The 27,418-nt window shown below is 41.6% G+C and overlaps 2 protein-coding genes and 1 pseudogene across 3 annotated transcripts; 1 reads left to right on the top strand and 2 right to left on the bottom strand.

Annotated features, from left to right (window-relative positions):
* Positions 1-667: 667 nt before the first annotated feature.
* On the bottom strand, positions 668-10,197 carry LOC134447436 (uncharacterized). The gene is made up of 5 exons (XM_063196890.1): positions 9,975-10,197; positions 3,643-5,622; positions 3,449-3,535; positions 2,868-2,984; positions 668-1,278 (listed from the first exon to the last, which is right to left on the bottom strand). The coding sequence occupies exons 2-5, from the start codon at positions 5,576-5,578 to the stop codon at positions 668-670; spliced, it is 2,751 nt and encodes a 916-aa protein (XP_063052960.1). The 5' UTR covers positions 5,579-5,622; positions 9,975-10,197.
* Positions 10,198-11,250: 1,053 nt separating this feature from the next.
* On the bottom strand, positions 11,251-25,245 carry LOC134447434 (uncharacterized). Of its 2 annotated transcripts, none has more exons than XM_063196888.1 (6): positions 25,150-25,245; positions 21,016-21,157; positions 15,224-17,746; positions 15,057-15,122; positions 14,506-14,622; positions 11,251-12,349 (listed from the first exon to the last, which is right to left on the bottom strand). In XM_063196888.1, the coding sequence occupies exons 2-6, from the start codon at positions 21,116-21,118 to the stop codon at positions 11,742-11,744; spliced, it is 3,417 nt and encodes a 1,138-aa protein (XP_063052958.1). In that variant the 5' UTR covers positions 21,119-21,157; positions 25,150-25,245; the 3' UTR covers positions 11,251-11,741. The 2 variants fall into 2 exon arrangements, with proteins under 2 accessions (XP_063052958.1, XP_063052959.1); XM_063196889.1 differs by having other exon boundaries at positions 21,034-21,157.
* Positions 25,246-27,067: 1,822 nt separating this feature from the next.
* Positions 27,068-27,418, top strand: part of LOC134447108 (exosome complex component MTR3-like) — a 69,769-nt pseudogene continuing 69,418 nt past the window's right edge.

Below are 27,418 nucleotides of genomic sequence, written 5' to 3'. Positions count from 1 at the left end.
CTGTTATGAATACATGATTGTATCATGAGATTACAAATGGTTGCCCCATAGGCTCACCTGAAAGAAAAATAAACTATAAAATTCAGATATATTGCATATGGCAGCTATTTTACAAAACGCAATCGAAGACCCCTGACATAGAACTCTATATTTTCCCATCAAGTAAAGACTTCCAGAGTATTGTGTTCGAGTGGAGCTCAAACTATCCCTTGTAACGGAGGCAGAGAGAGAAATTAAATCAAATATTACTGCCAGACCTGTTACAGACCGACAATGATTGTTACAGTTCTAGCGCAGTGCGCTAAGCCCCCCCACATTTGGGCTTGCATGCCCACGGGGACCCCGGTTCGAGTCCGGACGGGGTCATTTCACGACCTTGCCCCATCTCTCTTTCCCAATGGTTTCCTGTCTCCTCTCATACTATCCTGTAATAATAAAGACCAAAAAGCAACAAAAAATACTGAAAAAAAAGAACCTTCATGTTTCACATCTTAACCCACCAACCCAAATATCAGGTAGGATGTGTACTAATGACAACCTATTGAGGACACTGGACGGTCATTGTGTGCATGAGAGCAGCATATGAAAACGTACCATAAATAAGCACGACACATGACCATTACAATATAAAAAGGTAAAAAACAGACAACTCCACATGAAAAGCAATTCACTCTGGAAACTCAGCCCTTTGTAAGCTGGTAAGGAAATCCATTTTCACCTGGGTCCTCTTCTCCCCCGGTAGGCCACGAAGCCGAGGAGCCAGACTGAGCAGAAAGAGGGTCTCTTCATTCATGTTCTGCTGGATGACAGACATTACACTACTCTCAAAACTGTCCATCTGTCCCTGGTCTGGTCTAGTCCTCCTCCTCCCAGTGCCCTGTGGAGCCGTGGCTGTGGACGGCCCCTCCATTACCGCCCCTGGTGTAGACTGACACTGTGGCGTGGATTGGGGCTGAAGAGGATAGGAGTTCTGGTCTACTGGTGTGGCCTGTTGAGTGAAGTGGGAAAGGGGCTCAAACCATGACTCTGACTGGGATTGGGATTGTGAGCCGCATTGTGACAGGGGCTGGGAGAAGGATTGGAATGATGGCTCGGACTGTGACATGTAAGAGGCCGTAACCGTTTCTTCTCCTACGTTCTCCAAGAGGCCCATGAATGAGAACTGCTGCCCATCACAGTCCTTTGCAGCGGCCTCACTCCTCTTCTCTCTGACCAGCCTCCTGCCCTTTAAATACTTGTTCTTCAGGGATATGGAGGCCGGCTTACATTTCTTCACACCTAATAATTGACAGAAATATTTTAGTACAATTTTAATGCAATTTCATGCATGTTGTATGAAAACAAGTCCGACAGGCGGACAACAGATGCGTCCATCTATGCCAGTGGCTCTTAACCTTTTTTGCCCAAACGCCCCCTTGGCCTCCTCATATTCTATGCATCAACCATTAGTATAACGCCTTTTCAGCATCACATGCATGTGGGAAAGAATGTAAACATTGACAAATAAGCTAATAAATAAATAAAACTGTTGGGGTGAATCATGCGCTTTATGGTTCAATGCCAGCTTTTTAACGTGAAGGCACAAGTCAGTCAGCTTCATTGTAAGCCAGAGTTCACCAAATTCAAACGATTGCAAAGCAAGAATCAGAAGACTCGTTCTCTGCCAGTACTGAGAGCAACGGAAAGCACCTGTGCGGTCAACATCGTCCGCCAGCAGAAAATGAATGATCCTCCCTTGCAATATGTTTGTAAATGACCCCCTTTTAATTCTGGGGAAGAAAATGCACAACCCTGCCTTAATATCTCAATTTCTTGAAATAGGCCACAACAATAAGTTGTTGGTAAAATGTTGAGCTGCATGCGAGCAAGCTGATGTTTCACACGGCGAGTGCTTGCCTTGCGTGAGGTCGGGTTAAAAGGTGTTATGGACCAACCGACATATGGACCTACAAATGGACTTATGGACAGTCAAATAGACAGATAGACGGACAGATATGATCCCAAGAGTTCAAGAAAAGCAAAACATTGCATAGGGCAGTGTTTCCCAACCTTTTTTGTCTTGCGTACCCCCTAAGCATCTTAGTTGTGCCATGAGTACCCCTTAATTCATGTTGTATATCACTTTCTCTGTCCTGATGTGACTGCTCCATACATTTGTTATAATAATAACATTTTTCCAAGTACCCCTGCACTGTGCTCGCATACCCCTAGTGGTACACGTACCCCTGGTTGGGAAACACTGGCATAGGGAATCCTATTTCAGTTGTTAATTATCATTTCGAAGCTATTTTCAATTATTGGGAAAACGTGTCACGGCGGAGGACATATGGATCTACAAATGGACTTATGGATAGTCAAATGGAAAGATAGACTGACAGATATGATCCCAAGAGTTCAAGAATAGCAAAAAATGTTCATAGGAAATCATATTTCAGTTTATTATCATTTCGAACCAGTTTTCAATGATTGAGAAAACGCGTCACAGCGGATGGACCAAACACGTCACGGACGGACAAAACCTCATATAGAGATGCGTGGGCGCATCTAAAAATAGATGCCGTCATCCTGACGTTTAAACATCAATGTCAGAAATGGTGGTATGTCGGAATGGTGGTATGTCAAAATGGCAGCATGTAACCAAATAAGTGTCATCATTTGTGGCAAAGCCCAAATAATTTGCTGGAAAAAATTAGTGAACATTATTTGAAGTCTCAAAAAAAAACCTAGTGCATCATCTTATAATAGATCAGGTTTGTCAGTGTTTGTCTATGACAGGTCTGCAGCTTTAATACTATTACAGCAGTTATCAATTGCCATCAATATCAAAGATGATGAACCAATATTATAGAACATAAATGGGACGATACCTCTGATCCATTTTCTTGGTGCTGATTGACCTTGCCTGGAATAGCCTGGAATGGCATTACTAGCGTTCTGTGTTAATACGGACTGAGCCCTGGTTAACATTTGCGCTTCATGGCCACCTAAAGACATCAAATTAAACTACATAAGCATTATACATTTTTTTCTCAAGCACAACCAAAACTATTATCTTGTTTCTCCATGAGAGATGAATTGGTGGAACAAGACATACTGTAAGTGGATTAGCTACAGTTTTTTTTTTACGGCGATATAACAGAATAATGCTATATGTACATGTATATATACCGCTGAGATTTCACAACACATTTTTAGAGTTCTTTTTATTTCATTCATGAAGCTCATAGGATTTTAGTTGGGTTAGACTTAGAATAATGCAATTCATTTCCTTTGGGATTAATACAATGTGGGCTTTACATGTTGAACTTACCCAAACTTCAAACTAGATATAAAATATTAAGATGATGCCTTATGTTTAAAAATTAATGGCTAAATGTAAATGAATAAAATAAAATAAAATAAACAAATAAATGGGATCTTTTAAGGTTTAATGAGCAACATTTCTTACCGTTCATTCCCGATTCAGTATTAGTCTCATCATCATCATCATCATCATCTTCTTCTTCTTCTTCCTCCACAATTTTCCATACTTTCTCTGGAAGCACAATTTTAATATTTGCATTTCAGTTCCTATTTCCAAATGCAATCATATTCAAATATAATGTACAGTATAGAAAAAAAATGTAAAAAGAATTTCCTTACCATCGGAGTCAATGTAGATATCATCTAGCGTCTTTCCTTGTAGCTCTGCATGCTGTCCCCTTTCAAATGCCAGTAAAACTTTGCATACTTTAGCAAGTTGCAAGGTGCCCTCAGGTAGATGATAAACCTGTTCTTGGATGATTGGAATGGGAAAACCAAGAAAGTGCTTCAGTTCGGTGCTGGTCAGATTCAGCACCTTCGAGATGGTCCAAACTCGGTCTCGATACTTTGGGGAGCACAAATTATCTGCACTCTTAGCACCACACGCTACAGCATAGTGCCGTAAACAGTAAGCTGCACGGAAGTAGGACGCCCCAGCTGGTCTTGCAAAGAAGTAAGGATTCTCCTCCTCTACCCCGCAAGCATCCCGTTTTTCCACAAGGAGCTCTAGTGATTTGCACATGTCTGGAGTAAGGAGAAGGGCAAATTTTCTGTCACAGTCGCCTCGTATTTCCAACCTCTGAAAGTGATTACATAGCTTCTGTTGCAAGCTCGAGAGCCCCGCTATTACCTCTGAATTTGGTTCTGATTGATCGATCACGATGAAGCTGGAGAGCAACATTTTAGACACTTCCCCACTTCTCCAACGATTAAACAATATTATCTTGGTCAAGGTGACCTTTGTAAGGTTTGCCCAATTCTCAGTGCTAGCATTTGTAGATAAGGCCTTGTAGTACTCCCGTGACTTATCATTTAGATATGAATGTAACTTTCTCACATCATCTGTAAAAGGCAGAACTAGAGGAGAATCCCAGTTCCCCTGGTTCTGTGCCATTTCAAGGGTCCTGTTGGCAGTGGCAGAAACCAGTTCATTCCACTTGGCATTGTAGATTTTGCGGAAATTTCCAGCAGCTTCAGCAGTGTCCAAGTCACCTTCGATAAGTGCATTGCTTTCAACAAGTGCTGCTATTTTTGATAAACTATGCCCTAGTTTCAGGGCAAGTGTTGGGCTTTTATACATGTTTGTTTTTCCCACATAACCAGCAACATCCTTCACAGACTTCACCGTTTGCATGAAGTTTTTAGGCTTGATCAAATCATTTAAGGTTTTGAGATTATTTGTCACTTTCTTAGCACTCAAGAGGAGTCTTCCGAGCTCTCTCATCCTTTGTCTAATGTACTCATCCTTGGCATCACTGTTACGAAGTTTTCTGTACAATTGATGTCCGAACCTCATTATGTTTTTGTCTTTCATCACTTCAATGGAGACCTGATCTGGGGTCATTTGCTTCACCACTTCTTGGAAGTCTTCCTGGAAGTGACTAATGTCCGTCTTGATAAGTGGTAGAGCACACACAGACAGCACTCGGTTTCTACCTGGTCTGGCTTTGAAATCGTCTGGCCTAAACTCACATATCCTCACATGTCGCCATAAGACCTTTTTTGTGAATAGTCCCTGGCAGAATGTACAAGGTGCAAAGTCGTGCGTCTGCATCCCATATTTTGGTGTCTTGCATGCTACCAAATTCCCTTCTCCTGTTTGTACGACCTTAGCATTGTGTGCCAAATTCCCTCTGTTTCGAAGGAGTTTTAGATGCAACTGTCTCTCCTTCGAGTTCTTAGGAAATCCAATTGCCCTTGCCACATCAGGTTCCTTAGAATGTTTCCGTTCTAGATGTCTGGAGATTTTAGAGTAAGGTTTCTTGCAGTAGAGACAATATTGTCTTTTATTGTACAGTCTTTTTTTCACATTCTTCTCAGAGCCAGGATTGCTGACCATTTGTTGTACTTCTTCCTCATCATCACTTTGTGGCACATCATCCTGGTCAGTGGAACTCTGATTTGGAAGGTCAAAAGTAGCATCATTTTCTAATTCAGATGTACTGGCTTGGGCATTGCAGACAGGGGAGTTTGCATGCACCATCTTATTGTGTGATGAAACATTCCCTCTGCTTTCTGACCTCTCTTCTGTACTTTCTGGAACGTTATCATCCATGGTATTTTTTATGATGCGCTTTTGTGCAAGATACAATCTCTTGTCTGAAAGAAAGAGAAACAAACAAACAATTACAGTTATGGATGCAGCCAGTGTTATGAATAAACAACTAAAAATCTTACACCATGCACCTTTAAATACTACCAACCGGGTGATAAGCGGAATAACGGTCGGCCTTTGAGGTGTCCCTTTTTTATGCCATTGTTATGTCATCTGCGCCGACCCCATATGTAAAAATACGAGCTCAGTCCAAATATTGGGGGCTCAGTTGCAGATAATGAGGGGATAATCTCATATTGGGTGGATTCCAATTTTGCTGACTGTCCTCTTTTGCCTGCACAATTCTAATGTAATTTTCTCATTTGCAATCTCATTTGGGATGGTGAATGAAAAACAGTCCCTCAACAGTTGTTGTGGCTAGTCTGACAGCTGGGAAACTTATTATACACTAACACAAGTACAACACGTTCCCTGTCTGGCTATCTGACTAGGCCTATTTATCAGGGGTGTAGCACCGGGCATGAAAACTCCTTTTCACCACTAGAGTACATATGTGAGAATGCTGTTCATTGACTTCAGCTCAGCATTCAATACAATCATACCCCAACAGCTTATATACAAACTGGGCCTCAGCACCTCCCTCTGTAACTGGCTGCTGGACCTCCTGTGCCAGAGACCGCAAGCAGTGTGTGTCGGCAACAACACCTCGGACACCATCACGCTGAGCACAGGAGCTCCACAAGGGTGTGTGCTAAGCCCTCTGCTCTTCACCCTGCTCACACACAACTGCACGGTGACAACAACCTCCTACTGAATGCCAGCAAGACAAAGGAGATTGTTGTCAACTTCCAGAAAGGTCCCTGTCGACTCCTGCCACTGACCATCGATGGTGCTGCTGTGGAGAGGTTGAGCAGCACGAAATTCCTTGGAGTGCACATCAGTGAGGACCTCTCCTGGACCACCAACACTACATCCCTGGCCAAGAAAGCCCAACAACGCCTCTACTTCCTGCGGAAGCTGACGTATGCCAGTGCCCCACCAGCCATCATGACCTCCTTCTACTGAGGAACCATTGAAAGCATCATCACCAGCTGTATCACTGTATGGGGCGGGAGCTGCACCAACTACAACAGGAAAGCCCTGCAGCGAATGTAGTGAACATAGCTGGGAGGATCATCAAGGTGCCTCTCCCCTCCCTGCAAGACATCTACACCAGCCGCCTCACCGGCAAAGCCCTCACAATTGTGAGGGATGAGACACACCCAGCACACAACCTGATCCGTCTCCTGCCCTCCGGAAAGAGGTACGGGAGCCTACAGTCCAGAACCACCCGGCTGGCGAATACCTTCATCCACCAGGCCATCAGAATGTTGAACTCCCTGCACCCCCTCCCTACACGGTCAACACACACACACACACATGCACAAAACACACACACAAACACCACAAAACACACAAACACACACACTATGGAACTGCTTCATGTGACTGCACCTTACCTGCACTTTCTGATCTCCACTTCCAAGAACTGCTTGCACTACAAGACTTGTACCTCCAACTATGCTGCTAAATGCTGCTACTTGACCACTGGACTACAATGGATGGTGGACTGCACAGTGTGTAGTACAGCACAGCCTTGACTTTTTTTTGTATTCCACTATTGGACTGGACCTGCACTACCCCACAAGAACACACACACACACACACACACACACACACACACACACACACACACACACACACACACACACACACACACACACACACACACACACACACACACCTTACTTGGGTCATTTCACGTGAAATCAGACACTTTGGGACCCGACCAACACAGATTTCAATCATACTTGCTGTGCCTGTTTAGTAGGAAGGTAGCACCCCAGAACTGCATTTGTGTGAGTCTGACACCAATATTAAGGGAGAAACAGACTAGCAAAGGTTTATATATGAGGGTAGGACACTATACATTCAGCCTTGATTATATCAGTCAGTGTAAGTCACAAAAAGATGTCTGAGGTGTTGTTTGAAAACTCTTTTCTGGCTCTACAAATTACACACACGACATGGAATACAACAACCATCAGTATATGAATTATGACGCATTGAAAAATTAAAAATTGAATATTAAAAAACCTCATATTTTAAAATGGACGGTTTCTTGTCTAAATATAGCCTGTAAGGTCATAAACAACACCTGAAAATGGGGTGTTTGGTTCTTTATTCATTCAAGAGATAATGGGATATAAAGGTTGAAATGAGTTGTAATGAAGTAGTAAAAGAGTAGTGTCAGGGACAGGACTGGACTGGTCATCTGGCATAACAGGCATTTTACCGGTGGGCCCTGCACCCTTGTCTGTCCCTATTCCAGGTATTCAAAAATTACACCGCTTCTGCCCATTGTCAATGGACACAGTGGAAGCTAGACCATTTTCAGGGTAGGGTTGAAAGACTAAGCTCAGTAAAAGAATTTTCTGAATGTTCAAGCATCAAAGGGTATGTTGTACCTGAAGAATGTATGACGAGCACTGGAGAGGTGAAACTGAACTTCCTGCATCCTCATGAACCATCTCCATCCTTCACATATTCCGATAGACATGCTGTCATGTGACATTACTATCGTATTACCATATTATTACTACTTGATTTGTATGATGCCATATTTTTGAGTCCCATTATCTCTGAAATGAATAAAGAACCAAACACCTGCATTGCAGGTGTTGTTCATGACATTACAGGCTATGTAACATGATATGAATATGATAATTCATATTCTGAGGGTTGTTGTATTCCATGCTGTTTTTGTAATTTGTAGAGCCACAAAAGAGCTTTCAAATAACACTACAGACATCTTTTTGTGACTTACACTGACTGACATAATCAAGGCTGAATGCATAGTGTCCTACCCTCATATGTAAACCTTTGCTAGTCTGTTTTTCCCTTAATATTGGTGTCAGGTTCACACAAATTCATTTCTGGGATGCTACCTTGCTACTAAACAGGCACAGCAAGTATGATTGAAATCTGTGTCGGTCGGGTCCCAAAGTGTGATTTCATGTGAAATAACCCACCTGCACTACCTCAGTCCTGGAACATAAAACAATACAACATGCTGCATACAATGCTGCTACCCAAATCTACTACTTTATATAACTATTGTCATTATACTGTTACTATTGCTACAATCACTGTTATTGTTCTATTATTGTAATGTCTACACATATTTATATTTATCTTATCTTCTGTTACATGTTCAATGTTAAATGTTGAACGTTTGTACTGTATTTATTATTGACCACTTATTGTTACCAGTCTATCACTGTTACCTGTCTTGTCTTGCACTTTATGTCAGTCTGTAAAATGTCAGTCTTGTATCTATGTCCTGGCATGGTAAAGAGAGAAAACGTAATTTCATTTTCCTTGTATGTCTTGTGCATAATGAAGAAAGTGACAATAAAAGCTGACTTGACTTCAGTAGCAAGGTAGAACCCCACTGCATTTCAATAATCATAATAAGCATTCATCCTTAATAATGTCTGCCAATTCAATTCACAAATAGGTGATTTTGATGTAGGCCTAGTTTGAAAGCTCTTTTCTGGCTCTACAAATTACATAAGCAACGAAACACAAGTTATGAATAGCCTATTGTTGTGGTACCTAAGTGGTGGAACGGTCTCCCAGAGGCAGCAAGACTAAGCACATCTCTTGCAGCCTTCAAGAAACAACTGAAGACCTTCCTCTTTCGAGAGAATCTACTAGACTAATGCTTGAACTGGCCTTGCCCCAGGGCAGACTCCTGACATGATGTTTAGTTTAGTTAGTTTGTGTGTGTGTGTACTCGTTATTTACTCTTTAATTAAAAAAATAAAAAAATAAAAAAATAACCCCTCTGCAACTGCACTTGTTGTTCTGTATATCTCCTGTGCACATTGTATTTGCTTGTGATGTTGGCTTGAATATGTCCTCTTTTGAAAGTCGCTTTGGTTATAAAGCGTCTGCCAAATGCAATATAATGTAATGTAATATTGTCTGACAGCACAGCCTACAGGACATCTGGAACTTCGGACTGTTCATCCCGAGGGAATGTGGTTTGCAACTCAAATAGCCTTGATATTAGGCCTACCTGAGCGAAATGCACTAGTTTTTTTTTTTTTTTTTTTTTTTTAAATCAAAGGCCTGATCACCACCGCAACTTTCACTACTTTCTGGAAAAGGTAGCCTGCTATGCCAAAACAATCGCAAAAGGGGTCACGACATCATAAGGGCAAAGAGATTCGCGGCGATATGGCGTGGCTTTGTTTATCCTTTTACTTTAGTTGGCTATAGAGACTTCTTACATCCCCAGGTCAGTGGTGATAACATGTTGCATATTTTCAGTAAGCATGAAAGAAATTACCTCAAAGCACAGCGTCCTCATAATGTAACCACCTCTTTGTTATGGTTCGTGCGAGTTCAGTTTCAAAGGCTTTGACACAGGCTGTCTTGCCTATCGCAGAATTGTGATCCACATTGTCCTCTCCATTACTCAATTACACGTAAATCCTAAAGACACTTGAGATTTGACATCACTTGTTTAATCATGTGCGGCGTGCATTTCTACCACAGCCGTTATAGAAGTGTTTCTACCACCACATCAAAATATGATGCCTAAGGGGGCGGTGTCTCTCATGCAGTGTCTGTGTAGTGTGATCACGTGAGATAGGGAGTAGTGTGGGTTGGTTTTGTCTATCGCCACCTATTGAGCAGGGGGTGTGTGCAGAGTAGTTCTAGGACTACTTTTGAGTAGTACTGTCTCTGGTAGTATTGCTACTTTTATTAATCCGGAGGGAGATTAAGGTGCCTGTCACCTTATACAAATTTCATAATGCACAAAACCTAATTAACATCGCTGAGCCCCCCACATTTGGGCTTACACTGCCCACAAGGACCCCAGTTCGAGTCCGGCCGTGGTCATTTCCCGGCCCTGTCCCATCTCTTTCTCCCAATCATTTCCTGTCTACTCTCATACTGTCCTGTGACAATAAAGGCCAAAAGGACCCCCCAAAAATACTTAAAAAAAAAAAAAAAACCTATACACATTATTGCACATTTAATTAAAGGTGCACTGTGTAAGATGGTGGCACAGGGTGGCCAGGGTAGGTTTTGCAACTATGCCTACTATTGACAAATTTGATCTTTTCATTAATATTTTCTGAATAATGAATCGATATTAACTCATATGACCAAAGCACAGTAAGTTTTGCAGCTAAAAATTTCTATTCTGGAAATTCTAAATGGCAGACCAAGGAGAAGATCTTTTCATGAAATGTGCAATTTTCTCAAGTCATATTTAATACTTAGAATTTGGTGGGGGTGGTAAGTATTTGTTAAAAAGGTAAAATTTGTGAATAGGCAGCATGGGTTCTGGAAATGAACTACTAAAAATACAGTGCACCTTTAAACATATAGCAAGCACACGCTTGAACACAACCAGCCTTCACCCACCCACACAAGCAGCGGTGATTGAATATGAATATGAACTAGCGTAGGCCTAATCACTAGTCAAAGAAAGCACAGCAACTCCATTATCCAGGGTCCAGAGAAACAGCCAGGGTGAAGCATCCATGTGGTGCATGTCTTGCATTAAAACCGATAATGCTCTGTGCTTTGATTAATTGTGAAAAACAATGGGATTGTACACAAGGCAAGTTTACTTGTATAGCGCGTTTCATACAGATATACAAAAAGTACCAGTAACAAAACCAAAAATAAAATGTGAAAAAGCTCAAAAATAAAAGAATGAAAGTAGTGTTAATACAAGATTGAATAATAAGATTAAACATAGTTGCCCCATAGGCTCACCTGAAAGAAAAATAAACTATAAATTCAGATATATGGTCTATGGCAGCTATTTTACAAAATTCAATACCACTCTCATCACAGACCTCTGACATAGAGTTCCATATTTTCCCATTAAATAAATACTTACAGAGTGTTGTGTTCGAGTGGAGCTCAAACTATCCCTTGTAACTGAGGCAGAGACATATTACCGCCATTTAGGACACTGGAGGGGCATTGTATGCATGAGAGCAGCATGTAAAAAATATACCATGAATTATCACAACACATGACCATAAAGTACTAAAAAGGTCCACTTGAAAACCAAGTCCACTTGAAAACCAATTCATCCCGGAAACTCAGCCCTTTGTAAGCTGGCCAGGAAATCCATTTTCACCTGGGTCCTTTTCTCCCCCGGTAGACCACAAAGACGAGGAGCCAGGCTCAACAGAAAGAGGGTCTCTTCATCCATGTTCTGCTGGATGACAGACATTACACTACTCTCAAAACTGTCCATCTGTCCCTGGTCTGGTCTAGTTCTCCTCCTCCCAGGGCCCTGTGGAGCCGTGGCTGTGGACGGCCCCTCCATTACCGCCCCTGGTGTAGACTGACACTGTGGTGAGGATTGGGGCTGGAGAGGATAGTTCTGGTCAACTGATGTAGCCTGTTGTGTGAAGTGAGATAGGGGCTCAAACCATGACTCTGACTGGGATTGGGATTGAGACACACTCTGTGACAGGGGCTGGGAGAAGGATTGGAATGATGGCTCGGACTGTGACATGTAAGAGGCCGTAACCGTTTCTTCTCCTACGTTCTCCAAGAGGCCCATGAATGAGAACTGCTGCCCATCACAGTCTTTTGCAGCGGCCTCACTCCTCTTCTCTCTGACCAGCCTCCTGCCCTTTAAATACTTGTTCTTCAGGGATATGGAGGCCGGCTTACATTTCTTCACATCTAATAAGGGACAGAAATATTTTAGTGCAAATCTAATGCAATTTCATGCGTGTTATGAAAAAAAGTCAGGTATGAATACAGCGGCATCATTTCAGCAACATGCAATTCGTTGCAATGTCAAGGCAATTTAGTGCATGCTATGTGAATGGCAATTGAAGAATTAGGTATGAACATAACACTTCCCCGCATCTTTTATCATTACAGCGATATCTTTTAGTGGCATGAACATGTCATAGTATATTCAGTATTTTGCTAAAAATCCAGAGGAGCAACAACCAGTGAGGTCCAGTAGGGAGGTGACAATGTTGTCTTACAATGACATGGAAGCTCACATTTCATTTTAAACATTCAGTATCCCAATATTATTTTAAAAAAATACTAAAAAATATAACCACGAGGATCAACCTGGAAGTAAGTAGGCAACCATCATTCCAACATACCACCACGCCGACACGTTTTGATATCGTCATCCTGACACCTTAATGAAACATCTTCTAGTACACCAAGACCCCAAACCATGCCTACCCTACGCAAAAGAGTGTGCTTAAATTTGATCTCGTAAGGGGGCGTTGTCCCCTCCACCTTTTGTCTTTTTCTGTGGCGTTTGGTGACGGCTTGCAAAGGATGTGCCCTACCACCATCTACAGCACTAAGGGAAATCCATTTGTTTTCAACCTAAAATCTCCAAAGATCTCTCAACCGAAGTTCTCCAAAAGGAGCGTTCACCTCACATCACATGGATCCAGAAAAAGTACAAGCTTGAGATACATTACTCTACAAGAAGCTATTTGACCAACTTGCTCTCAGAGGGAGCTGTCCATGCTTGAGGTGCTGAATGTCTCTGATATTTGCCCATGGAGTAGCTATTTCCTCCAAGGGCCGTACTATGAACACGAACCAGGATTTCTCCCTGCAATTTGGGACTATATTGAAGGTGGCCACCTTTACCACAAACCCCACCTTCTCTAGGTCCCCTGAAATATAACTTAATTGTATTGCAAATGTAATTTCTAAGAATCCTTAACAAAACATGTCATATTTCATGTGAAGCTGCAGAAAATTGACATTATATTGGGGGCCGGATTAGACGGTGTGTGCAATGCATAAGAATGTGTGCAATGCATCTACAAACCATGAAAGTTCAACATTATTGATGGAATTATGGAAATAAATTAACTTTTTCATGATATTGTAATTATATGGCCAGTACCTGTATGCATGTGGTTGTCATGTATTACTAGAGCCACTGGAGTCCTGATTGTGAGCATTGGCTTAGGTTGGGTTGGGTTATGTTGGGTTTATCCATAACTGCATATTTCACACAGTGTCCCTTTAAATTCATTGGAACGTTAATCCAAAAAAAATTGATTTGTACTCTAATGGTTGATGACTTGAAAAATATAATGACTGTAGTTTATAATAGCATTTAGGACTATCAGTGAAAAATGTAATTTCCATAATAATTTGGAACGCAGTGTATATAGCCTACAAAACACAACAGTGAGTTCTCATCATCTGTAACTTATGTGAGTCATAATCTGAGTGGGCAGGGTTGCCAGATGAGGCTGATGATTTCCAGCCCAAAAAATGCTCAAAACCCACCTGGAAGCACTAAATCCCGCCCAATTCTATTGATTTCTATGGCCAAAAACTGTTTTTTTTCCTCCAAAATCCATTTCTACCCACAGACGTCCATCCTAAGCAGACCATCTGCGCGGGAAATGGCCCAATCTGGCAACACTGAGTGGGTGTGATCATTCTGTCAAAATTCACCTGTGTGTCAGAACAATTCTGTATCGCCATTCCGACCAAAAAAAATAAGTGTCAGAATGGTGGGACGTCCCATAAAAGTAACAGATGTCGCCATTCCGAAAACTATACGCCCATGTCAGAATGGTGGTATGTCAGAATGGCTGCATGTACTGTAACCAAATAAGTGTCATCATTTGTGGCAAAACTTTTTACGGGAAAAAAATTGTTAACATTACTTTAAGTCTAAAAAAAATAATAATTGTGCGTCATCTTACAATAGAATGTTTGTCGATGACAGGTGTGCAGCTTTAATACTGTCACAACAATTATCAATTGATATCAATATCAAAGATGCTAAACCAAAGATGCTAAACCAATATTATAGAACAGAAATGGGACGATACCTCTGTTCCATTTTCTTGGTGCTGATTGACCTTGCCTGGAATAGCCTGGAATGGCATTACTAGCGTTCCGTGTTAATACAGACTGAGCCATGGTTACCATTTGGTCTTCATGGCCACCTAAAGAAATGAAATTAAACTAAATAAGCATTATACAATTTTTTGTCAAGCAAAGCAGAAAAACTATGATTTCTTGATTATCTTGTTTCTCTATGAGAGATCAATTGATTTGGATTAGGCTACAGATTTCTCTTACAGAGATATTATGGGAATGCTACATTTTGTACATATACCGCTAAAATGTCACTACACATTTTTAGAATTCTTTTTATTTCATTCATGAAGGTCATATATTTATAGGTGGGTTAGACTTAGAATAGAGTAATATATTTAAATTTTGTTTGGGATACTAAATTGTATCCTTTCCATATTGAACTTGCCAAATTTCAAACCACATATAAAATATTAAGATGATGCTTTATGTTTAAACATCAATGGGTAAATGTAAAAAATATATAGGGACTTTTGATGGTTTCATGAGAAACGTTTCTTACCGTTCATTCCCGGTTCAGTATCGGTCTCATCATCCTCATCTTCCTCCACAACTTTCCATACTTTCTCTGACAGGACAAGTTTAAATATTTGCATTTAAGTTCCCATTTCCAAATGCAATCATATTAAAATATCATGTATAGAAAAGACGTAAAAAGAATTTCCTTACCATCGGAGTCGATGTAGATGTCATCTAGCGTCTTTCCTTGTAACTCTGCATGCCGTCCCCTTTCAAAAGCCAGTAAAACTTTGCATATTTTAGCAAGTTGCAAGGTGCCCTCAGGTAGATGATAGACCTGTTCGTGGACGATTGGAATGGGAAAACCAAGAAACTGCTTCAGTTCGGTGCTGGTCAGATTCAGCACCTTCGAGATGGTCCAAACTCGGTCTCGATACTTTGGGGAGCACAAATTATCTGCACTCTTAGCACCACACGCTACAGCATAGTGCCGTAAACAGTAAGATGCACGGAAGAAGGACGCCCCAGCTGGTCTTGCAAAGAAGTAAGGATTGTCATCCTCAACCCCGCAAGCATCCCGTTTTTCCACAAGGAGCTCTAGTGATTTGCACATGTCTGGAGTAAGAAGAAGGGCAAATTTTCTGTCACAGTCGCCTCGTATTTCCAACCTCTGAAAGTGATTACATAGCTTCTGTTGCAAGCTCGAGAGCCCTGCGATTACTTCTGAATTTGGTTCTGATTGATCGATCACAATAAAACTGGAGAGCAACATTTTAGACACTTCCCCACTTCTCCAACGATTGAACAATATTATCTTGGTCAAAGTGACCTTTGTAAGGTTTGCCCAATTCTCAGTACTAGCATTTGTAGATAAGGCCTTGTAGTACTCCTGTGACTTATCATCTAGATATGAATGTAACTTTCTCACATCATCTGTAAAAGGCAGAACTAGAGGAGAATCCCAGTTCCCCGGGTTCTGTGCCATTTCAAGGGTCCTGTTGGCAGCGGCTGAAACTAGTTCATTCCACTTGGCATTGTAGATATGGCGGAATTGTCCAGCAGCTTCAGCAGTGTCCAAGTCACCTTCGATACGTGCATTGCTTTCAACAAGTTCTGCAATCTTTGATAAACTGTCCCCTAGATTCAGGGCAAGTGTTGGGCTTTTATACGTGTTCGTTTTTTCCACACAGCCAGCAACATCCTTCACGGACTTCACAGTTTGCATGAAGTTTTTTGGCTTGATTAGATCATTTAAGGTTTTGAGATTCTTTGTCACTTTCTTAGCACTCAAGAGGAGTCTTCCGAGCTCTCTCATCCTTTGTCTAATGAACCGATCCTTGTTATCACTGCTACGATGTTTCCTGTACAATTGATGTCCAAACCTCATTATGTTTTTGTCTTTCATCACTTCAATGGAGACCTGATCTGGGGTCATTTGGTTCACCACTTCTTGGAAGTCTTTCTGGAAGTGACTGATGTCCGTCTTGATAAGTGGTAGAGCACACAGAGGCCGCACTCGGTTTCTACCTGGTCTGGCTTTGAAATCGTCTGGCCTAAACTCGCATATCTTCAAATGTCGCCATAAGACCTTTTTTGTGAATAGTCCCTGGCAGAATGTACAAGGTGCAAAGTCGTGCGTCTGCATCCCATGCTTTGGTGTCTTGCATGCTACTAAATTCCCTTCTCCTGTTTGTACGACCTTAGCGTTGTGTGCCAAATTCCCTCTGTTTCGAAGGAGTTTCAGATGCAACTGTCTCTCTTTCGAGTTTTTAGGAAATCCAATTGCCCTTGCCACATCAGGTTCTTTAGAATGTGTCCGTTCTAGATGTCTGGAAATTTTAGAGTAAGGTTTCTTGCAGTAGAGACAGTATTGTCTTTTATTGTACAGTCTTTTTTTCACATTCTTCTCAGAGCCAGAACCACTGACCATTTGTTGTACTTCATCATCATCATCATCATCATCTTCATCATCACTTTGTGGCACATCATCCTGGCTAGGCGAACCCTGATTTGATAGGTCAAACGATGTAGCATCATTTTCCAATTCAGATGTACTGGCTTGGGCATTGCCGACAGCAGGGTTCGCAAACGCTGTGACATCATCTGGCCTAAACTCGCACATCCTCACATGTCGCCATAAGACCTTTTTTTTATACAATCCCTGGCAGAATGTACAAGGTGCAAAGTCTTGTGTCTGCATCCCATGTTTTGGTGTCTTGCATAGTACCAAATTCCCTTCTCCTGTTTGTACGACCTTAGTGTTGTGTGCCAAATTCCCTCTGTTACGAAGGAGTTTCAGATGCAACTGTCTCTCTTTCGAGTTCTTAGGAAATCCAATTGCCCTTGCCACATCAGGTTCCTTGGAGTGCTTCTGTTCTAGATGTTTAGAAATTTTAGCGTAAGGTTTCTTGCAGTAGAGACAGTATTGTCTTTTATTGTACAGTCTTTTTTTCTCATTCTTCTCTCTGACCATTTGTAGTACATCGTCCTCATCATCACTTTGTGGTACATCATCCTGGCCAGGGGAACTCTGATTTGGAAGGTCAAAAGATGTAGCATCATTTTCTAATTCAGATGTACTGGCTTGGGCATTGCCGACAGGGGAGTTGGTATGCGCCGTCTTATCGTGTGATGAAACCTTCCCTCTGCTTGCTGAGCTCTCTTCTGTACTCTCTGGAACATCATCCATGGTATTTTTTATGATGCGCTTTTGTGCAAGATACAATCTCTTGTCTGAAAGAAAGAGAAACAAACACACAATTACAGTTATGGATGCCAGTATTATATGTCTATAAACCCCAACTCCATTGAAGTTGGGACACTAGGTAAATTGTGAATAATAACAATACGGTCATTTTCAAAACACATGATTCTTGCATTATAAGGAGGGCCCCGAGCTTAGTTAATATACCATTTAGAATGTACAATAGTTATGTTACAATGAATGCTGGCCACAAAATAGAGGCTCCTGTACCTCCTCCTCAATTGCAGAAAGCTGAATGGATTGTGTGCACGGTGGCTAACATCTCTCATAATTGTGCCTTACAAGTGAAATGGTAAATGTCTTACTGAGAGGGAAGTAATGCACAAATGATCTGTTGGCTGCATTCACTATGTGTTGCATGCTTCTCCTGTTCAGCTCCACACATGGCATACTCAGGCCGACTGAGAACCGTGTGAATGCTTTTTCCCGCACCTAATCGTGAACCGGCTGTTGTGTTCAAGCCACAGATCTTAGCGCTCGCGAAGCGGAAAATTGGTTTGCAATGCGAACCGCTAAATACTTGTTTTTTCTCCACGAACCGTGACGACAACGAGCGCATTCATGCCGACTGAGAACCGTGCCGATGCTCTTCCCGCACCTAATCGTGAACCGGCCGTTGTGTTCAAGCCACAGATCTTAGCGCTCGCGAAGCGGAAAATTGGTTTGCAATGCGAACCGCTAAATACTAAGGCTGTGTTCAAAAATAAATAAATAAATAAATAAATAATAATAATAAAAAAAATAAAAAAAAAAAAAATAATAATAAAAATAAAATCGACCCACGATCCCATATCGATTCAGGTTCGAAAAATCTGATATCAATCCAAAACTTTGTGGATCGATCTTTTGCGGAGGACCATCCTTATATTCTCAACCGCGTCGGCTCGCTCTCGTTCAACATACACACACATGCACGGGGCTGTTCCTGGCAGTAGTGGCAGTTTTTACTTTAAACTATTCATGACTTTATTTTATGCATAGTGCAACCTTCCCGCGGCCCGACAGAGGCATCTACACAGCTTTCGGAAATGCCAGCAGTTGTGTTGCGCAGCATTGTTGTTATTTCGCCTTCGTTAATAGAGGAACTTTGTTTGCATTACACGACGCATTTAGTGTGCACCGCAATATAATAGAATCAATACATTTCAGAGTAGTGTTCTTGACTTTTAAAAAAAACACGAACCATACACACGGTCGGTGGTTTCATTTTTGAGACCAAAAAATGCCTTTGCTTCTTCTTTTAACAGCGAACACAAGTAACTGAGTTGGGATGGAGAGATGAATTTTAAGGGGAGAAGAAAGTAGACGATTTGTAGGCTGTTTGAACTTCAAATGCAAGGACGGCAAGGGTGCTTTTCATTCACGCACTCACGTCCACACACCCATAGCCTCCAGAGGAGAGAGCACAGTGGGGAAGGACTTGTAAATTACTGAGATTATAGTTCTAGGCCTACATTAACTGCTTCAGGATTTTTTTGGCATCGAAACGATTTTTTAGTGCCTAGCTCCATGGTTGACTGAGAAATCTCCACAGGTCTAGAGCAGCGTTAGATTTCAGCGATATCTCTTCTGAGCACCATTAGAGCACCAGTGTGGCATCCACTAATCATGTCCCATTCCACAGACAATCTATAATCTATCCACAATCCCTCACTTTTGCCTAAAAACACGTTCTCACTACTTTGCCACCGTCAACATTCAACATCCACCACAGAGGGAAGCGCTGTCTTGCCTGTCAATCAAACGGCATGCGCTTGTTCTATTTTTTTCTATAGTCTTGTTTTGTCTGTAGCAGTGTTACTGAGATATTATGTTGGCGAATTATGGTAAAGTTTGATAGTTATTTATATTAATTATTTAGGTTCATTATGCATAAACAGAATGCCATGGGGTAGAGTATGATACTGGCACTGTATTAGGCCTACTCATTTATTTACCACCTTTCTTTCTCATACTAAGTTTCTCACCTCTCTATCATACCAAGGTATTTCATGTTTGTATTGGCTGCTGAGGCTGACATACTTAGGTTTTTATAGGCAGTTTACAGTTCATGTTGACATTTCATATATAATTATGCATAAGGTTTAGTGACAATGCAACAATACAATAGATCGATATTGTGGATCGAATCGAATCGTGGCCTTCTGGATCGAAATCGAATCGATCCAAGAAATTTGGATCAATACAGTCTTTTGTAATACTAAGCCAGAGACAATACAAAAGCCACACTGAATACTGAAAAAAGTAGGCTAATATAGGCTAATAAACTAGGCTAATACACTTCTGAATGACGGGACCTTGGTTCCTTCTTCCTTTCATCGCCAGAAGAAAGGTGCATTTTAGTTCAGTTAGGTAAGATGGTATGAAAAATAAAAAAAAATGCACATTCTTCTGACAGATGTAACTACCGTAATAACACTACCACTTTGAGCAGTTGGTCTAAACGCAAACAGAACAATAAACTTCACCTCTCCACTCAACCACAGTCTCAGATCCATTCAGTTATCTCTCAGCACTGCAGAGGAAATGTAGATATCTAGTTTACGTTGTTGTGCGTTTCATTCCACTTTTCAATGGGATACTGATCCTAGACCCTTCAGAAATGTGCAGAATATGTTTAACCATTCATAACTTCTGCGCTGCCCCTGCAGAGAACCTTCAACAGCCCTATCTGTAATTTACACCACAATTGGTTTACAATTGTGTTGCATTTGTAAACAAGTAATTGGTTTACATAAAAAAATGGTCTTCCTGTTTAATGCCCAACATGGCGACTCATGCCATCCTTGTACTTCAAATGTCAGCATTTAGTTTTTAACGTCTTACAGATTAATCTTCTGAAAATTAATGTTATCATGCAATGATCAATGATGATCATTTCTTTGTCTGAGACAGAGGTGAAGAACTTTTTTCATTCGAAAGGCCACTTCAAAATTTAAGTCACCCCAAGGGCCATACTATGAATACAAACCAGGATTGCCCCTGCACTTCAGGCCTATATTGAAGGCAGCCACCTTTGCAACAGGTCCCACCTTTAGTAGGTCCCCTGACAATATAACTTAATTGTATTGCAAATAATTTCTTATATCGTTTTAAAAAACATGTCATATTTCATTAAATAATAATAAACATTAAATTACATCGAGGTCCGGATAAGACAGCCTCAGGGGCCATAAACGGCCCCAGGCCCATAGGTTCCCTACCCATGGCCTAACACGTTCAGGTTTCCCACTCTTACCATTTGCTCCTTGCTGACCTGGTTTTGTGCAGCAGTCGACCAGTCGCACTGACAATCTCTTCAGCTGGTAAAGAGACACTAGATGGGGAGGGCACTGGTTCATCTCAGAGCTCAGCACTGGAACTGGGTCTCATTTGCTGTCCTGTTCAAGCACATTCACAGTAAAAAAAAAATTGCATTAGGCCTGGACCATACATTTACTGACTGTGTGTAATAGCAATTCACACAACACTTAAAAACTGTGCAGGCTAAGACTGTGAAAAAAACTGGTATTTTGTTTATAGTCTATAGTCTATATTCTCACTGCTCTCTGAACTTAAAAAAAAAAAAAAAGGAGCCCCCTTGGTGCTATAGATGGCGGTAGCGCACAGCTTATGCAAGCCGCCACCAAACGCCACAGAAAGAGAAGAAGGAGGGGACGACGCCCCCTTAGGAGCTTCAGCACATTCCTTTACATTAGGAAGGCAGAGTTTGGGTTATCTTACTCTACTAGACAAATAGTCACCCTCAATTGCCTGCTGTATATCCCCAAAACTTTCACAAAACTGGAGGTAGTACATACACTGCCAACTTCTTGACCATGTATGTCCCAGCTCAATTTGATTGAGTGCTTGCACACAAGGATGGGGGCATCTTGACAGTCAGCCATCTTGAAAGAATTGGCCTCCAAAATATAATCAGTTCATATAGTGTACCAATTCCAGAGTGTAGCACACAAGATTTTGTGAAAATCCTTCCACCTGTTGAAGTTACTGTTCAACCAAAAAGTTGGCCATCTTGAAAGTGCTAAGACTCCAAAATAAAATCAGTTGCGTCAGATCCACTCTAGTCAAAAATGAGACGGGGAAAAAGAGATACATTTCAGAAGCTTTATTTCTGAATGCATACATTTGTGTTTGGGGGTATGGCTCTGTTCGGAGGAAGTTCCCCGGCTTCTCCATGAGCTCCATGGAAGCCAATACAGGGAACAGCAGCATCCTCAGGTGATGTGCCTTCCATTTAGCTGGAAAGGCAAAATACCCCCTCAAACAGAGCAAGCAACAACAACAACATGACATTGTTTGACAACGATTAGTCTGGTGGAGCAGGGGAGGTGGTGGGAGCCAAACAAGCAGCAAAAAGCAATGACAGGAAAACAAATTCGGTAGTTTAAATAAAGCACGCCATATGTCAGCATCCAATTGCGAGCTGCAGCTGATTAACCAAAGCGCAGCTGATTAGTGGAGAGTTGTATGGGCTGGGTCGGCGTCAGTCAATAGGCAAAAGGGCACGTTGACTACGTGGTCTGCCAGAACTAACGCAGATTGCTCGATTTAATTTACCTATTATAGTAACACGTAGGACTTCGCAGAGGTGGACTAAGTATTTTTACTTTGTTACTGTACTTAAGTAGTTTTGCATAAAATTACTTTTACTCCATTACATGTTTAAGTATCTGTACTTTTTACTCCTTACATTTAAGAAACTGACTTAGTTACTACTAGTTACATTTTGTGAAAGCGAAGCCCAACTTGGGAAGTCCAACTCCCATTGTCATTGTGGCACAGCGCTCCACAGCACAGAAGTGAACACTGCACACAACAAAATTGCATTTCTGCCTGACCTGTACAAGGGGGCAGCCCCCAAGGGAGCAGTGCGGCGGGACGGTACCATGCTCAGGGTATCTCAAGTCATGGAGGAGGATGGGGGAGAGCACTGGTTAATTACTCCCCCCACCAACCTGGCAGATCGGGAGTCGAACCGGCAAACTTTGGGCTACAAAGCTGATGCCCTAACCCGCTTATCCCTGACTGCCCATATTTTCTTCATTGCAGCCACTATTTACCACATTGCCGCCACTTTTAACCACAATCTGAGATGCATTCATCTTGTGCCTTACTTGCATAAAACCATTTGTGCTATTAATTAAGACATATAGGCCTACTAGGCCATCCCCCTTCCTGATTTTTTTATTTTTAAACAAATCACATTCATTCTAGGCCTAATGTATCATAACCATTTGCGAGGGTACTTTTAAGTATATGTAAAAAGTTAGTAATAAGTACTTTTACTAAGTACTTAGCCCAAGTAAAAATGTTGGTATGCTACTTCTCATTGACAGTAGCCTATATATGGGTGGTTGACATGACGCCCTGTTTTTACGTAACATTAGTTAAAAACCTACAAAATTGATATTTTTCCTCTGCGAATGTGAATGAAAGAAGATGTGGTGGTACATCATGTTTCATATTAGTCTCAGATGAGAAGAAACTTGTTCAGATTTATGGAAAGGTTTATATGTCAAATATCCTGTGGTGTGACTGTAACATTAATAAAACCTGGAATATATACAGCTATAAAATAAACCAATGTGAAAAAAACCTCAATACAGTAATATTAACTACAAGTTCAATTTCGTAACACAAATTGCGTCCTGTGGGGTGACATATAGGCCTAAGTCAGGTTTGTGGATGGGCAGCTGCAAGGTCAACTACAAGGGTCTTAAAGACAGGCTACTAACCAGTTATACCTCTGTTATTGGAGAGTGGTGTGGAAGTTTAAGGTGACTATTAACCTCTTAATATGTCTACATATTGCAATGTTTCTGTCACACAATGCTTAGGTTCATTTATGGTGTCCCGTGGTGTGTGACTGTTCTTATGGAAGGAAAAAAAAGTTTTTTTATGAGTGAAAACACATATTAAGGTTAAACACAATATCATTATCTAGTTAGCATGAGCTCAGAGGTCAATCACGAATACAAAAGGACCACAATGCAGTGAATTTCCTGTGGTGTGACTTCATGTCCTGTGGTGTGACATGCTTAGGCATTGTGTTACTCAATCCTTACTTATTTTTCATGCATCATGCAAGTATATAAGGATACCAGGAGATGTATTTGTCACATTCACACAATTATTACAAGTAATACAGTGAAACCATGCAGTGAAATCACAGTTGTTTTCCTGTACGATGCATGGACGTGTGGGGGTGCCGGGTGGGGGTGCGGGTGCGGGGGGGGGGGTGTGTGTGTGGGGGGGGGGGGGGGGGGGGGGGGGTACAATAGCAGAAAGAGCATTGGGGATATGTTTGTGCAGAATATTAATCATTTTATTGTATCTTACAGAAATGTCACACCAATGATGTCACACCACAGGACACATTTTCCCATTTCCACGGACCACTGACATCCCCATTTTTTTCAATTTTCCCCCCAAAATTTCCACCCATTTTTTCTACTCTCAATGGCTACTTCCACTTATGTGTTTAGAGGTAGGGTGCGCACATCCACAGGTAGTTGTCCAGGTGCAAGACAAAAAGTAGTAGGTAGTGTGATGAAGCGGTCTGCACACTGTGTATTAACTCCAAAAGTACTTTATTTCATTTAAACATATGGCAACGTTTCGATCCAACAGAGGGATCTTCCTCAGGCAATACTTCCACTTATACTACAGTTGAGTGACTATTTTGCAGGTAATGGGGCTACTTTTACAAAAGTACAAAACTTTAGTACTTCTTCCACCTCTGGGGCTTCTTTTTGGCTTCCGTCTAGTTCTACCCATTGCAAAGTCATCGCGCAAACAAAAACTTGCCAATCTTGTGTTCTTCTAGTGTTAAAGCACAATATTTGGGGCACATCCATCCATCCGTTCCTAACTCTGGCCGCGGCCATCTTTATTGTGTTGTTTATGGCTACCGTAGCCTATTAATTCAATAGCCTACTGGCATCGGGGCAGAAATGAATTCAGCACCCAAAAATCATATTCACAACACTTTAACTGCTTTTCCTCAAATGTCTACAGCTTCTTATGTAAAGCTCTTTTTCAGTTTTGGGACCTTGCAACTGCTCGAATAGCCTATTGATAGGCTATGTATTGTATTTCAGTTTAAAATGTAATATTGCTAATATTTGCGCATTTTCACTTCAAAATGTTATATTATTGCACGCAAAGGCCTACCACCGCATCTCTCACTGCCACTTTCTGGAATAAGTAGGCTACCATGCCACTCTATCACATAAGAGCTCACAAAATCATGAGGGGACGGGACAATTTGCGTGGCGTTGTTTAGCCTACTTTTGTTGGCCATACCTTAAATCCCCATAATGGCAATAAAATGTTACACATTTTAAGTAAGCATGAAGAGAGAAATTACCTCAAAGCACAGCATCCTCATCATGCAACCATCTCTTTTTATGAATCGTGAGAGTTTCATCTTAGGATAGGGTCGGTCGCTATCTTCTTCTTCTTCAGTGGGAGTTATTGGCTGTTTACAAACAGAGTGTATCACCGCCACCTACTGGCCTGAGGTACGATCCATTATTAAGGATTTTAACATGCTCACTGTTGTGTCAAAATAAAATAAAATGAATAAATAAATAAATGAAAAGTGCAAATGAGGTATTCAAATCCTTTCTGCAAATCCTGAATCAACCAGGAACCTTACTACTGCTGACACATGGGGTGCACTCAACAAACTAAGTGTTACAGGTGTCTTCAGTCCTAAACTTTTCTGCAAAAGTAGGCCTAGGCCTACATGTTCCACTCCCTCTTTCTCACTAGTACACTACATGCGCCTGTCTGATGTTTACCTATTAGTAAATAGCCCACTGTTCAGGGTTGTGTGCCCAATCCTCAACCTAGACATCGATACCTCTTCCCTGTGTGTCAGGTCACCACCCCACCTAGCACCAACCGTCTTCTGTAAATCATAAAGATGTCTCCCCCTCTTTTATGTGTCCCACCTCTCTTGCCACATTTGTTGACGTTATCCTTCATTATTGTTTTGAGTTCTGATTTACTTAATGGATTCAGAATAATGTAAAGTGACCAGAGACTCATGCTAAAGTATGAAAAAGTTAGGCTACTCACATACAAAGCATATTGACAAAACGTTCAGAATGACTAAGTAACTGTAAAATACAGGGCTTATTTTTTCAGAAAAATGTAGGCCTATATGCTATAGGCTTAGTCAGTGTCAAAAGAAAGAGATATTAGGGCTATCATTTCTGTGCCAAAAATAGGCTACATCATTCTTCATGCATGTAACTTAGTCTAACTCATCCAAATCACAGCCGAGAACTGAAGTCCATTCAGGAGTACTACAGTAGATATCGAATGCAGTATTAGAACATTATTATGAAATTATTAAGCCATGTACTCAAGACACAAATCTCTCTCTCTCTCTCTCTCTCTCTCTCTCTCTCTCTCTCTCTCTCTCTCTCTCTCTCTCTCATTAAATTCTGAATTATGAAGTGTATATGATGTTTTCTAAGCAGAATTGTGTTTTATTCTGAATTAAATTGATTTAATTCTGAATTGATTGTCGCATATAGGCCTAAACGAGGCCAGTGGCTCACATGTTTTAAATAAAATACAACACGGGTGAAGAACTGCTGAAGTCGTGGCTCCAGAATTGTACACTAGAGGGAGTAAGAGTCCTGTTTTTGTGACTGCAGTGTCTGCCTGTCAGCTCAGTATGCTGTGCTGAAGGTGTCTAGAAGGAGCACTGATAAGCTCCTGATTTCACTGGAGAGCCGTTACTGAAGTCAGGAAGTGTGTGTGTGTGTGTGTGTGTGTGTGTGTGTGTGTGTGTGTGTGTGTGTGTGTGTGTGTGTGTGTGTGGCTACATGTGTGCCGATTTTGATGCTTTTACTCAAAAGTGCACGATAAGGCCCTTTTGTGTGTCCCATCCGCCGTACTATGTATTTCTATGTAGCCTAAGTGTAAATGACTAGGCCCACAGGGCAACAGTATCTCTGCTCTAGCCAGTGACTATGTCAGTCCTGACTCCATGCAGGCTGTATCAGAGCCAATTCAGCTTGACATGAAACTGACTCCACAGGCTGGATCAAATGGCAACACAGTTGACGGCTATGGCACTCTAGTCTAGTCTGCAGAGAGAGCATGTTCTCATTTATAGTTCTCATTTAAAATGATTGTTGAAGGCAAGGTTTGAAGGCAATCAGTCTTAGCTCTAGGCTGCTGTTACATGTACGTCACGTGTGCATTGTGTATTGGGGGTAAGAGTATTACGTACATGTATTTTACAGGCTCATTATTGGCTTGTGTGTATGACTGACTTGAAATCAGGCTGCCTGGTAACGGACATGTGGTTTGCAGCATTTGCCTGTCGCAAGAGAGGCGCCTGGTCTAAGGTCACGAGGAGAAGGATTTGTCTCAAGGTCTGCTGGAGAGCCTTCGGCCCGGCGTCTGCCTACACAAGTACCCCCGCTCTCAGATTGACGTTTGCGTTATGGTTCTAGAAAGCGACGGACCCGCGCTTGCTCATGCGGTCACCTGTGCGTCTCTTGCTCTCGCAGATGCTGGGATTGAGGCACATTGGGAACACCCAGCTCCTTGACCCTACATTCGGGGAGGTACAAGACCATCAGAGGGATGCCTCTGTAGACAGCCAGGGAACT

The sequence above is a fragment of the Engraulis encrasicolus genome, chromosome 4 (assembly GCF_034702125.1).
Source record: "Engraulis encrasicolus isolate BLACKSEA-1 chromosome 4, IST_EnEncr_1.0, whole genome shotgun sequence".
Lineage (NCBI taxonomy): Eukaryota > Metazoa > Chordata > Actinopteri > Clupeiformes > Engraulidae > Engraulis > Engraulis encrasicolus.
The sequence above is the reverse complement of the archived record's forward strand: the minus strand, read 5'-3'. Positions and strand labels throughout refer to the sequence as shown.